At 40.1% G+C, this 12,744-nt stretch overlaps 1 protein-coding gene across 1 annotated transcript in view; it reads left to right on the top strand.

Moving 5' to 3' along the window:
- Nucleotides 1-6,035, top strand: part of CDKAL1 (CDK5 regulatory subunit associated protein 1 like 1) — a 1,056,598-nt gene extending 1,050,563 nt beyond the window's left edge. Inside the window, exon 16 of the mRNA XM_066268295.1 lies at nucleotides 5,863-6,035. Within this exon, the coding sequence (XP_066124392.1) occupies nucleotides 5,863-5,871 (9 nt within the window). The 3' untranslated portion in view covers nucleotides 5,872-6,035. The remainder of the gene's footprint in view (nucleotides 1-5,862) is intronic.
- The last annotated feature ends 6,709 nt before the right edge of the window (nucleotides 6,036-12,744 follow it).

Here is a 12,744-nt window from a genome sequence, read left to right as displayed (position 1 = left end):
CTCTCTCTTCCTTCTCTCTAAAATAAAAAAAAAATTAAGTTTAGAAGTTGTGCAATCTTCCTTTGAAACTCATTTGCCTTTGAACATACTCTTTTTCCTTAATGAAGAGAGTCACCAATATTACTCAAAGCCAGGGCTGATTGGGAGAAATGTTCAGTTCTGCAAAGCTAACTTAGTGTTTCATAGGATTATTTCTTTAATTTTCTCAAATGTTTTTGTGATATAGACTGATGATTCACAGAACTCAGATTCTATAATCTAATGCACCACCCTAGGCTATCAATCTGAAATATACCTTTAAAAACTTGCATAGATATATGGTGGCATTTGAAAAAAAAAACTCAAAACGAAAATCAAAACCTGACTTCTAAATAGATTTATAAGTAAAGATGTCCTCAAAAGGTATTGAATCATGTATTTACTGAATTAGATGCAATAGTCTTTAAAGCAACTTGATTCATTAAATTGCTCTTTGTTCATTATACAATTTATAATAGTTTTTTTTCTTTGCAGTTACTGGTAGGGTAGTGGTGCTAATTTTTCAAGAACTGGAATGGGGATTTAAAATAAAATATGGGTTTAAGTTGCCTAGTGAAATTCAATGAAATCAATAGGAAGCTCCTACATTTGCATTCTTAGCATTGCAACTAAGGAGGTGGTAAAGCACTACACTTCCTAGTAATGAAACTTCTTAATGGAAGATAATCAACTGCAATGCAAATTTAATGAACTCTGATTCTGAAATGCAAACCAAATCCTATATCCCATGGAAAATTAACCTAGTCAATAATCTAATTTGAAGCTTTACTGTGAGAACAATGCATTGCACTGACCAAGTCTGCCTTTACAGATGCTTAACCCACAGAGGTAGCATGTTTCTCAGGTTTACTATTGGCTAAATAATGTCTCTCTAATCCTTAACTAGGATGCTATTGAATTTATAGTACTCACCCATGAAGTGTTAGCTTCCAGAAGACTGTGGAAACACATAAAGCTCTAAGCTCGTGAAAAGGAAGAAAGGAAAAACTCCTTCTCAGCCAAATTCAGCTCCAGTTTAATGCAGGCATCCACTCTCCAAGAACAGTTTTCTCCCTCTGTCCTCCATCAAGTCTTGGGCAGTTTTTCTTACTTTTCTTGAACCACAGATAATCTTCAGTGGCACTGCTGTTTTTGAAAGTGGGGTATTGTGCCCCACATCTACCCTTCAAAGCTGAAGTCCCTTCCATGATTTCATGGCCTTTATTCTTCAAAGGTCTCCAGAGAAGGAGACAGACCACCTGCAGAGGACTCGTCTTTTCTAGTGTAAGACTCCTTCCTGTGGTTACAGGGTGCTTCACCTCCCATCATGCATTTTGAGGAGTGGCCTGCAATCAACGGGTCCAAGATGTTTTTCTGGCTCTTTTGATGAAGCATCCTGGTGCCAGGGGTTAATCTGAAGGCCTGGAATTGAGAGGTCACAGCTGGAGGCTTGAATTTATTTATTATTATTTTTTTTACAGAGACAGAGTGAAAAGAGTCAGAGAGAGGGATAGACAGACAGGAACGGAGAGAGATGAGAAGCATCAATCATCAGTTTTTTATTGCAACACCTTAGTTGTTCATTGATTGCTTTCTCATATGTGCCTTGACCATGGGCCTTCAGCAGACCAAGTAACCCCTTGCTCGAGTCAGCGACCTTGGGTCCAAGCTGGTGAGCTTTGCTCAAATCAGATGAGCCTGCACTCAAGCTGGAGACCTCAGAGTCTCGAACCTGGGTCCTCTGCATCCCAGTCTGATGCTCTATCCACTGCGCCACCGCCTGGTCAGGCTGGAGGCCTGAATTTTGATCATCCCCATGGAGCTATGAGTTCACATCATTGCAGAAAGTAAGATTGTCAGCCAGTGAGATGGAAATGGAAACAAAAAATTCCATGGGTCCCTGAGCCTTCTAAAAGGATTGGGTAAGCTCCATGAGGCCTGGTCTCCTGCATGTGAGGGAAGGAGAGAGGGAGAGAGGAAGAGAGAGAGAGAGAGAGAGTATAATTGGGAAGCCACCCCACATGAAGAATGCTTATGGTGCAGAAAAAGGATGTGATGCAGTTTTGTGAAGCTTTTCCTAAATTAATGAGGAATTCAGATTATTAAGGTTTTTGAAGAGTATTCTGGAGCAAACAGAGCCTTCTGCAGAAGTTTATTTACAAAGATTTACATAGTTGGTACTGAACAACTGCATTTAGAGTAAATGCCCAAGGGAGATAAAGACTTGGCAATAATGGCCTGGAAACAATAAGGAGCTGCCCTCGCACCATGGTTTAGTCCAGGTATGGCCAACATACGGCTGCAGGCTGGGTCCAGCCTGCGTAATGAGTTTATGCGGCCTGTGACTAAATTTTTAATATTCTCCACTACTTTAAAATCTCAGCTACTCAGAAGCGGAACCGTCTTTGATTATTGGAAATCGAGATATTTAAGAAGATAGTCATACATGGAAAAGAATTCCGCGTGTGACTAATCTAGGGTTAACTTCCAATAATTGGTCAAATGGATTCGTGATACTTCTTTATTTAAAAAAAAATTCCATTATAAAGATTTACAACTTTTGTACTTGTACTCGATATGAACTGTTTGATGTTTAGCGGTGATGTGAAACCCACATTCTTTTAGGCGGAGTTTGCCGGTGGGCACCCAAGGTCAAACAATTCGTTATTTTTGTGGTCAAGTGTGCTGAATCAAGTAGCATTGTAGCATAGACAATAACTGCAGTTGATAACTGAAAACGGGTCCAGGCTGTTTGTAAAACGAAATTATTGTTTTATTTGCGATATAAATATAACCCTTCAAGATTATTATATTAATTAAATATTGTTTTGATCAATTGCAATACAGTTTTGATATTTATATGGTATGTAATTATATATATATATATTTTTAGAGACAGAGAGAGAGAGTCAGAGTGAGGGATAGATAGGGACAGACAGATAGGAACGGAGAGATGAGAAGCATCAATTATTAGTTTTTTGTTGCACATTGCGACACCTTAGTTGTTCATTGATTGCTTTCTCATATGTGCCCTGACCACGGGCCTTCAGCAGACCAAGTAACCCCTTGCTTGAGCCAGCGACCTTGGGTCCAAGCTGGTGAGCTTTTGCTCAAACTAGATGAGCCTGCACTCAAGCTGGCAACCTCAGGGTCTCGAACCTGGGTCCTCAGCATCCCAGTCTGATGCTCTATCCACTGCGCCACTGCTTGGTCAGGCTAATTATATTTTTATTAAAAAATATTTTTATTAAAACCATATTGACTATTAAATTTTTCACTCAGTTACATTTATTCATAAATTACACAATAAAATTTTGTTTACTTAAACGAATCGTTTTTGTATTTAACATTTTTTAATTTTAATATTCTTCCGGCCTGTGAAAAAACTTTTCTTTCTAATCTGGCCCGGGGGCAAAAACTGTTGGCCACGCCTGGTGTAGTTCGTGGTTCATAAAGCACATGTGGTCTGTGCAGTGGGATGGACACTGGAGATGAATAGACTGTTCTGAAGCCACACTAGGTAAGGCTTATCCCCGCCTTGCTCCGCCCCCTGCCCCCTGCCACCCAGTTGCTTAGAGGAAAAAGAATTGGAGGCATGTGTCAAAACCCACTATGTAAACTTTGTAGTTTATTCTGTATAATTAATCATAGAATGCACTGGAAACTGAATCTGAGTTGTCAGACTTAGCAAATAAAAATGCAGGGTGCCTAGTTAAATTTGAATTTTAGATAAACAAGAAATAATGGTTTTTGGTGTATATTCATCCCATGCAATATTCATCCTGGATGTTATAGGGCAACGCTGAACTGAATCTAATTCTCCTTAGAGTCCCATTCAACATCTCAACAAAACCTACTGTTTTCTACAGAAGGACTGATGTTACAGGCCCTCCAGGTTTTGCTGTTGTCTTCTGAACAGACTTGGTATCCTGAGTAGTTCCACCACACATTGTTTGTCTAATTTTTATATAGTCTCCATTCCCTTGTATACCAGTGGCTTAAAGAAACACTCCAGCTTCTCACCTCCCAAACCTGCTTAGACCTTTCGTATCTTTTTCTATTGTTAACCCTTTTCTTCAGGTTTTTCTCTCTTTCCTCTACCCATTTCCCTACCACTTGGCTTTTCAAATGATTTCTTGCTTCCCAAGGCAACCGTCCTCTCATCTGTCGATTTCTTCAGTCTCATACCACATACCTGGGAGTCAGCCTCGCCCACTTGCAAGTTATAGCCTAGCTTCGAGGATCATGGCCAAGACTGTGCCATGCAGGCTACTTACTTCAATTAGCAAGACAGACATAGCTCATAAATCCTAACTATTGAAGTCAAGAATTTCATGCCCATGGTAATCCGGATGAGAAAAGAAATTCCTCTTACGGAGTGCTGTCTCTTTAAGGTTAAGTTCTGCAAGATGTTCACAGTGATGGTTGTTTGGACAATCCCTGATGGGAGTGAGAAACCAGTGTTAGCAATTACATGGTTAAACACAGAGGTACATCTAAGAATAATTTTACACTATCTTATTTTATAAATACTAGGATTTGGAGGAGGGGTGTTGCACAATTAAAAAAAAATTATTTAATCATTTTAGAAAGGAGAGAAAGAGAGAAGGGGCAGAGGAGCCGGAAGCATCAACTCCCATTTGTGCCTTGACCAGGCAAGCCCAGGGTTTGGAACCAGCGACCTCAGCATTCCAGGTCGACACTTTGTCCACTGTGCCACCACGGGTCAGGCTGGGGTATTGCACGATTTTCTTCAGAGCTCTAGACTGAAGCTCAAAGCCTAATTCCAAAGAACCTTTTCATATTTATTCACCCTGAAATAAAAAGATTTTAATTTGAGCTGACAATCTCAACATTTCATTAGCACTGAAATCATGTACAATCAATTCATGTCACTAATATTGTTTATTATAGAGAAGGAACGAAAAAAAAAAAAAGAAACCAAACAGTAGTAGATTTTACCCAATGGTTATGGAGAGTAAAGATGCCTTTCTTTGCTACTGATATACTTAATTCCACCAAGTCACTCAGAAACTGCTCTCCCTGGTTATCTCTGTGGTGTTATCTCAGCATTTGCTGTGACCTGGACCCCTAACAGTTCTGTTCTTGGTCTTCGGAGGCATTTTACCCCTGGCTATGAAGGCTGGCAGTGACAAACGCCATGTCTTTTTGGCCAGAGGCTACTTCTACCAGAGTTCTGCTGAACTGTTCTTACCAGCTGAGTACCTGGGTATAGATAGTTTTTGCAATGGCTCAGGGTAGGTTAGATCTGAGCAGGATCAGGGCAATCTCCAGGAACCACTCCCAGCTAGTTAAAACATTATTTCCATGTGAGCTAATGCCATTCCTACAGCTTTTCATGGAAACTGCTCAGCATTATCTAGCAACATCTGGAATGGGAATGACTCTCTCTTTTCCCTCAAAGTGTGAACCCTGTCGGAGATTTTTACTTCATGTGACTATTTGCCCTGTAAATGTGATTATCGGTGTGACTGCATTTATCCACGTGGACAGATGAGTTTGCACAAATAAAAATCCTTGAGGCTCAGACTGAACAAGGCCCCTTTCAGAAATAGATTTGCCACCCGTCAGTCCTTCTGGCTCACAGCTATTTTTACAGCCATGCTAGAGTCTGGAGTTTTGGGAACAAGCCAAATGTTTTGGGTGTGTCCATGCAGACTCCAAGATCTTTGCGGGAAAAGTAACAGAAGGAAACAATTTTCCTTTCCTTGGTTTCTAAGCATTTCTGTTAATCAGCATCATGTATGTGAGTGTTGTGCTAAATTGTTTTACATTTTGGGTTGTAGACTGTATTTTAATATTCTCTTTAATCTTGCTTTTCAGTCCCTTTGAAGCCCTTTATTCTACTGCCAAACCACTGACCTGTCTAACCTCTGCTGCAGGGATAAACTCTGACCTTCATGGAAATTCCACCATCTCAGGAAAGGAAAACTTGAACTCCAGCCAGGCTTAGGATCTTGCAACAAAGGAAAACCAAAATGAGATTTGTGTTGGAATAAGGCACTGTCAACTGGGTTACTCAAAATGAACCTTTTAAAGAATTTCTTCTGCTAAAAAGAATTGTCTCCAGTATTATTATTTTGAAATAGGTAGCATTAGATGGTGTCTAGAAGTAGATTGCAAAAACTCATGAAATAATAATAAACAATGTTTTTCATAGAACACAGATCCTAGATTCAAGTTCTAAAATTTTATAATAATGATGGTAGTTCTTGATATCACTAATATGAAAAGCTACTTCATGAATAATTTAGTCTCTCTCTTCTCTATCTTCCCATATCCCTTCCCAATTCTGAAGGGCATTTTCCTTCACTAACTACATCGTGATATTACTTTTCCATAGTTTTAATTCCATGGCTCAGGAGGATTTATAAAAATGGGCATGATTCTAAGCAGCATAGAAAATGTATTCCCTCCCTCCTTCTGTGTGTGTGTGTGTTTGGACAGTATCAAGCTTACTATTATACTTATCTTCCAAGATGTTAGGTGTTATATAATTTCATAATTTCCAAAGAGAATTTATGCAGCAGTTTGAGGTCAGAGTCTTTAACCAATATAAAAGGTGAAATAAAAATCTGCAGTAATTAAATTCAGACTCTGGGCAAAGTTGTCTGCTGTTGGTACAGCAACAGTGGCGCTATACCATGGAAGAGAAGAATAGGACCATCTTTCCAGTTGCAAAGTCTGAGGGCCTCTAGAGCAGTGGTCCCCAACCTTTTTTGGGCCATGGACCGGTTTAATGTCAGAAAATATTTTCATGGACCGGCCTTTAGGGTGGGACGGATAAATGTATCACGTGACCAAGACAATCGTCAAGAGTGAGTCTTAGATGGATGTAACAGAGGGAATCTGGTCATTTAAAAAAAATAAAACATCATTCAGACTTAAATATAAATAAAATGGAAATAATGTAAGTTATTTATTCTTTCTCTGCGGACTGGTACCAAATGGCCCACGGACCAGTACCGGTCCATGGCCCGGGGGTTGGGGACCACTGCTCTAGAGTATGGAATCAAATCACTATTAGCTGGCTGTTCAAATGAGGTAACAGTAATTTCATGATCCCTCTGCCCTCCTTCAAAAGCAGGAGAAACCACCAAACAAATATCTGTATTGAACACCTATTATATGTTTTGAGAGATCTCAAAAGGGAGAAACTGGATTCTTACGTTGTCATCCAGCCTTGCCAGAGAGCTGAGCTACGTCCAGGTGAACTCAGAATCTGGCAAGGACAAGTCTACCTTCCAACTGAGTAGTTTGTGACATATATGCTGTAGGATGGGACATCCCAATGATCACAGTCCCATGGGGAGCTTGTTAAAATTGCTGATTAGTTGCTCTTCCTCCCCTGAGGTTCTGATTTTGTTAGTAAGATTTGGGGCCCAAGAATCTGCATTTTCATGAACATCTATGGTTTCTAATTTTTTAAATTCATTTTGGAGAGGGAGAGACAGAGAGAGAAGAGAGAGACAGAGAGAGAGAAGGGGGGGAGGAGCTGGAAGCATCAACTCCCATATGTGTCTTGACCAGGCAAGCCCAGGGTTTTGAACTGGTGACCTCAGCATTTCCAGGTCGACACTTTATCTACTGCACCACCACAGGTCAGGCACATCTATGGTTTCTAGATGCGACCCATCAATGCTGTCCTCATTTACACCAGGCTTTTGTTAAGAAAATATTAGGCAAGAGAGATGGGCCTCAGCTAATAAGACTTATTCAGTCTATACATTGAAAAATAGCCTTGGGAATCAATGAGTCTGCATCCATGCATATATACACATATATATCTATGTAGATATATATATACTTAAATTTTAAATTTTATTTATATATAAAATTGTTATATATAGATATATTTTATTTAAAGTTGGAAAATATTAATGCTTCTTAGTAAGGAGAATTATTTTTGTACCACATGAGAACTATTTTTGGGAAAAAATAATTCCAGCAGGGATTTGTTTCTCAAATTCTTTTAGCTTTTAGATTCTAAAAGTCATTCATCCAAAACTGTTGCAAAGATGTTTGTAGCAGCAAGTCTCCATGTGGTATGCATATAAGGAAGTTGTATGACTACAAGGAGTACCTATATGTATATATAAAAGTCATCTCTACATACATGGGAGAGGAGAAGAGCAGAACTCTGCGTAGTTTGAATCTGGCCATTTGCTCCTCCAACAACATAAAGTACTATTGTTATAACTGAATGTGGGAGGAAGTTAAAACCCCTGAAAGAGAGATTTCACATCCTTGACACCAATATCTCATTTCTAAAGCTCAGCAGCAGCAGCAGTCCTATTTTCAGAGTTTCTAAACTGGCGTAGGTTTAAAGTGCCAGCGAGTTAAAGAAGGTGGAATGTATTTATAGACTCAGATGGTGTGAACCAAAGACATTGACTTTTGAAGTATAAATAAGACCCCTGGTTTTCAGAATGTCCACCATCAAACTCCAGCCTCCCACACTTTCTACAAATTGGTCATAAATCTTTAAGTTCCTATCATTGAGTATAGTATCTTCCACTAAAAAGAAAAAAATTCCTGAAATGATGTTAGCACATGGACTATAGTCATACTAAGTACAAGAAACAGACTGCAGGAGTGGCGACAAGATGGCGATGAAGTAGGTGGACGTACCAACTTCCACCTCCCAGAACCAAAGTAGATTACAACTAATTTTAAGAACCATCATCTGGAAAAACCAACTTTGGACTAAACTGAGAGAACTCTTCAACCAAGGAACACTGAAGAAGGCACACCGAGACTGGTAGGAAAAGTGGAAACACAGAGAGGGCTCCCCAGCTCCCCAGAGCGAACGGCAGCTGGGAAAGACTTGCATGGTGGGAAGTGAGTTTAGCAGAGAGAGGAGGGTCCTGAGCCCCAAGAACAAAGCCTCAGCCTACAGCCCCAGAACCTAGAAGAGGCGTATGGACAGTATTTAACTGGAAACAAGACAGGATACTGTTTGTGAGAAAGAGACTGATTTCTCAGATCCAGGATTCTTCTTAAAGACACCGTGCAGAACACCTCTCTCACAACCACTCACCTGGGTTCTGGGAGATGGGGAGAGAGAAGAGGACTGGAGCAGCAGGAAGAGAGTGTAATCTAGGAGGCACAGGGAGAAACACTTTGAGAGACAGCCACCCTAACCCCTGGGATGAGTCACTCCCCAAATCTGAAGTGAATATTTCCCCTGGAAACAGCAATACCAGCAAAGAAAGCAGGACACCAGCCAAACAAGCTCTCCCGCAGTACTTAGAGCAGAATCACTTAGAAGGAGGGAGCTTTCAGGACTACAGTACGGAGTGTTAGGGTCTGAGCTGCAGCGCCCCCATCCACATGGCCGAGGGCTCGCTCGAGGGCAGGCAGGCAGCAGCGGGACACGGAAGCGGTTCTGTCAGCAAGGGCGGAAGCTAGCTGGCCACCACTGGGCCCAGGTGTGAGCTCAGTCTTGCCCATCTGGGGAGGAGGGAATGCCTGAAAGTGGTCAAGCCCAGCTGCAGGCTGCCTGCAATCCAGCCTGCAAGGGAAGGGCGGGAACCCTGGAAGGGGTGGAGACTTGCCCTTGAGTAAGGGCACAGGAGCACAGCCTTGCCCTGCCCGCAGAACCGAGGCCTGTGGCCTGTGCGGGAGCCGGCTCCTCCCACGGCCATGGAGCGAAAAGCCCAGAACAGGCGCGATCCCACGACTGAGCAAGGGCATGCAGCCCCGCCAGCCTGTGGAGCCAAGGCTTGCAGCTGTCCTGCGAGTGGGCTCCTCTTGCAGGGGTGGGGCGAAAGCCCAGAATCAGGCAGAGACCTGCAACTGAGCAAAGGTACTCACACCTGCCCTCAGGGCTGAGCATGACCCCACCCATGGAGGTAGGGCAAAGGGCAAGGCCACTGAGGCTTTTATACCTGAGCACGTGATCACAGCCCCTCCCATGAAGGAGAGGCAGAAACCACAGCAACAGCCCCAGTGGGCTGGCACTGGCACCCCATACCCAAATGCTGTAGGCAGAAGCAGCAGAGGGGGTTGTGGGCCTGCAGACAGACCACACCTAGAAAACACAGAGGCCACACCCAGTAGACACCAGTGGCCAAAACCTTCTTTTACACAGACAAAATGTGAAGGCAGAGAAATGCAAAACAAATGAATCAAGAGAAATCCCCAGAAAAGGACCTGAACGAGTCATATATACCAAATTACCAGATACAGAGAATAAAATAACGATTGTTAAGATGTTCAAATATCTTAGAACAACAATAGATGGTCATTACAAACACCTAAATAAAGAGATAGAAAATATAAAAAAGGACATTGAAATAATAAAAAAGAATCAGTCAGAAATGACAAATACAATATCAGATATGAAGAACACAATGGAAGGAATTAAAAGCAAGATGGATAAAGCTGAGAATCGAATCAGCGAGTTAGCGGACAAGATGAATGAAGACACAGAAGTGGAGCAGAAAAAAGAAAAGAGACTGTAAAAGTCTGAGGAAACTCTAAGAGAGCTCTGTGACAACATGAAGAGAAATAACATCTGCATCATAGGGGTTTCTGAAGAAGAAGAGAAAGAACAAGGGATAGAAACTTTATTCAATCAAATCATTCAGAAAACATCCCTAAATTGATGCAAGGAAGGGTCTCACAAGTTTAAGAAGCACAGAGAACTCCATTAAAGAGAAACCCAAAGAAATCTACACCAAGACACATCATAATTAAAATACCAAAGCTAAGTGATAAAGAGAAAATATTGAAAGCTGCTAGAGAAAAAAAAGACTATCACCTACAAAGGAGCCCTCAAAAGGATGACTTCTCAACAGAAACACTTGAGGCCAGAAGGAAATGTCAAGAAATATTCAAAGTAATGCCGAAAAAGAGCCTACAACCAAGACTCCTTAATCCAGCAAGGCTATCATTTAAAAAGCTTTCCAGACAAAAAAAAAAAAACTCAAGGAATTCACTACAACCAAACCAATGCTGCAAGAAATGCTAAGGGGCCTGTTGTAAACAGATCAAAGGGGAAAAAGAATATAGCAAAAGAGGAATACAGTTTTAAAGGATAAAATGACAATAAACAATTACATATCAATAATAACCTTAAATGTAAATGGATTAAATGATTTGATCAAAAGACATAGGGTACCTGCGTGGATAAAAAAACAAGACCCATACATATGCTGTCTATAAGAGACACACCTTAAAACAAAATATGTACATATACTGAAGATAAAAACATGAAATAAAATATTTCATGCAAATGGAAATGAAAAAAAAGCCGGGGTAGTAATACTTATATCAGACAAAATGGACTTTAAAACAAAAGCTATAGTAAGAGATAAAGAAGGTCACTACATAATGATAAAGGGAGCAATCCATTAGGAAGATATAGCCATTATAAATATCTATGCACCTAATATAGGAGCACCTAAATATATAAAGCAGACTTTGATGAATTTAAAGGGCGAGATCAACAGCAATACTATAATAGTAGGGAATTTCAATACCCCACTAACATCACTAGATAGCTCCTTAAGAAAGAAAATTAACAAAGAAACAACAGACTTAAAGGACACACTAGATCAACTCGATTCAAAAAAGAAATTAAAAAATTCCTAGAAATGAACGATAATGAGCATATATCAACGCAAAATTTATGGGACACAGCAAAAGCAGTCCTGAGAGGGAAGTTCATAGCATGACAGGCATACCTTAAAAAGCTAGAAAAAGCTCAGATAAACAATTTGACTCTGCATCTAAAAGAACTAGAAAAAGAACAGCAAGTAAAGCCCAGAGCTAGTAGAAGGAAGGAAATAATAAAGATCAGAGCAGAAATAAATGACATACAGGCTAAAGAAACAATACAGAGGATCAATGAAACCAGGAGCTGGTTCTTTGAAAAGGTAAACAAGATCAATGAACCTTTAACCAGACTCACCAAGAAAAACAGAGAGAGGACTCAAATAAATAAAATTAGAAATGAGAGTGGAGAAATAACAACTGACACAACAGAAATACAAAATATTGTAAGCAAATACTATGAAGAACTGTATGCCAAAAAACTAGACAACCTAGATGAAATGGACAAATTCCTTGAAATATCTAATCTTCCAAAAATTAATCTAGAAGAATCAGAAAGCTTAAACAGACTGATTACAACAAATGAGATCGAAACAGTTATCAAAAAACTCCCAAAAAAGAAAAGTCCTGGGCCTGATGGACTTCACAAGTGAATTCTACCAAATATTCAAAGAAGAACTAACTCCTATCCTTCTTAAGCTATTTCAAAAAATTCAAGAGGAAGGAAGACTTCCTAGCTCCTTTTATGAGGCGAGCATAATTCTGATTCCAAACCCAGGCAAAGATAACACAAAGAAAGAAAATTATAGGCCAATATCCCTGATGAATTTAGATGCTAAAATCCTCAACAAAATATTAATAAACTGGATCTAGCAATATATGAAAAAAATCATACACCATGATCAAATGGGATTTATTCTGGGGAGGCAAGGCTGGTACAATATTCGCAAATCAATCAATGTGATTGATTCATCACATAAACAAAAGAAAGGAGAAAAACCACATGACAATTTCAATAGAAGCAGAAAAAGCATTTGATAAAATCCAGCACCCATTCATGATCAAAACTCTCAGCAAAGTGGGAATACAGGGAACATACCTCAACATGATAAAAGCCATCTATGACAAACCCACAGCCAACATCAT

The sequence above is a fragment of the Saccopteryx bilineata genome, chromosome 3, assembly GCF_036850765.1.
Source record: "Saccopteryx bilineata isolate mSacBil1 chromosome 3, mSacBil1_pri_phased_curated, whole genome shotgun sequence".
Lineage (NCBI taxonomy): Eukaryota > Metazoa > Chordata > Mammalia > Chiroptera > Emballonuridae > Saccopteryx > Saccopteryx bilineata.
The sequence above is the reverse complement of the archived record's forward strand: the minus strand, read 5'-3'. Positions and strand labels throughout refer to the sequence as shown.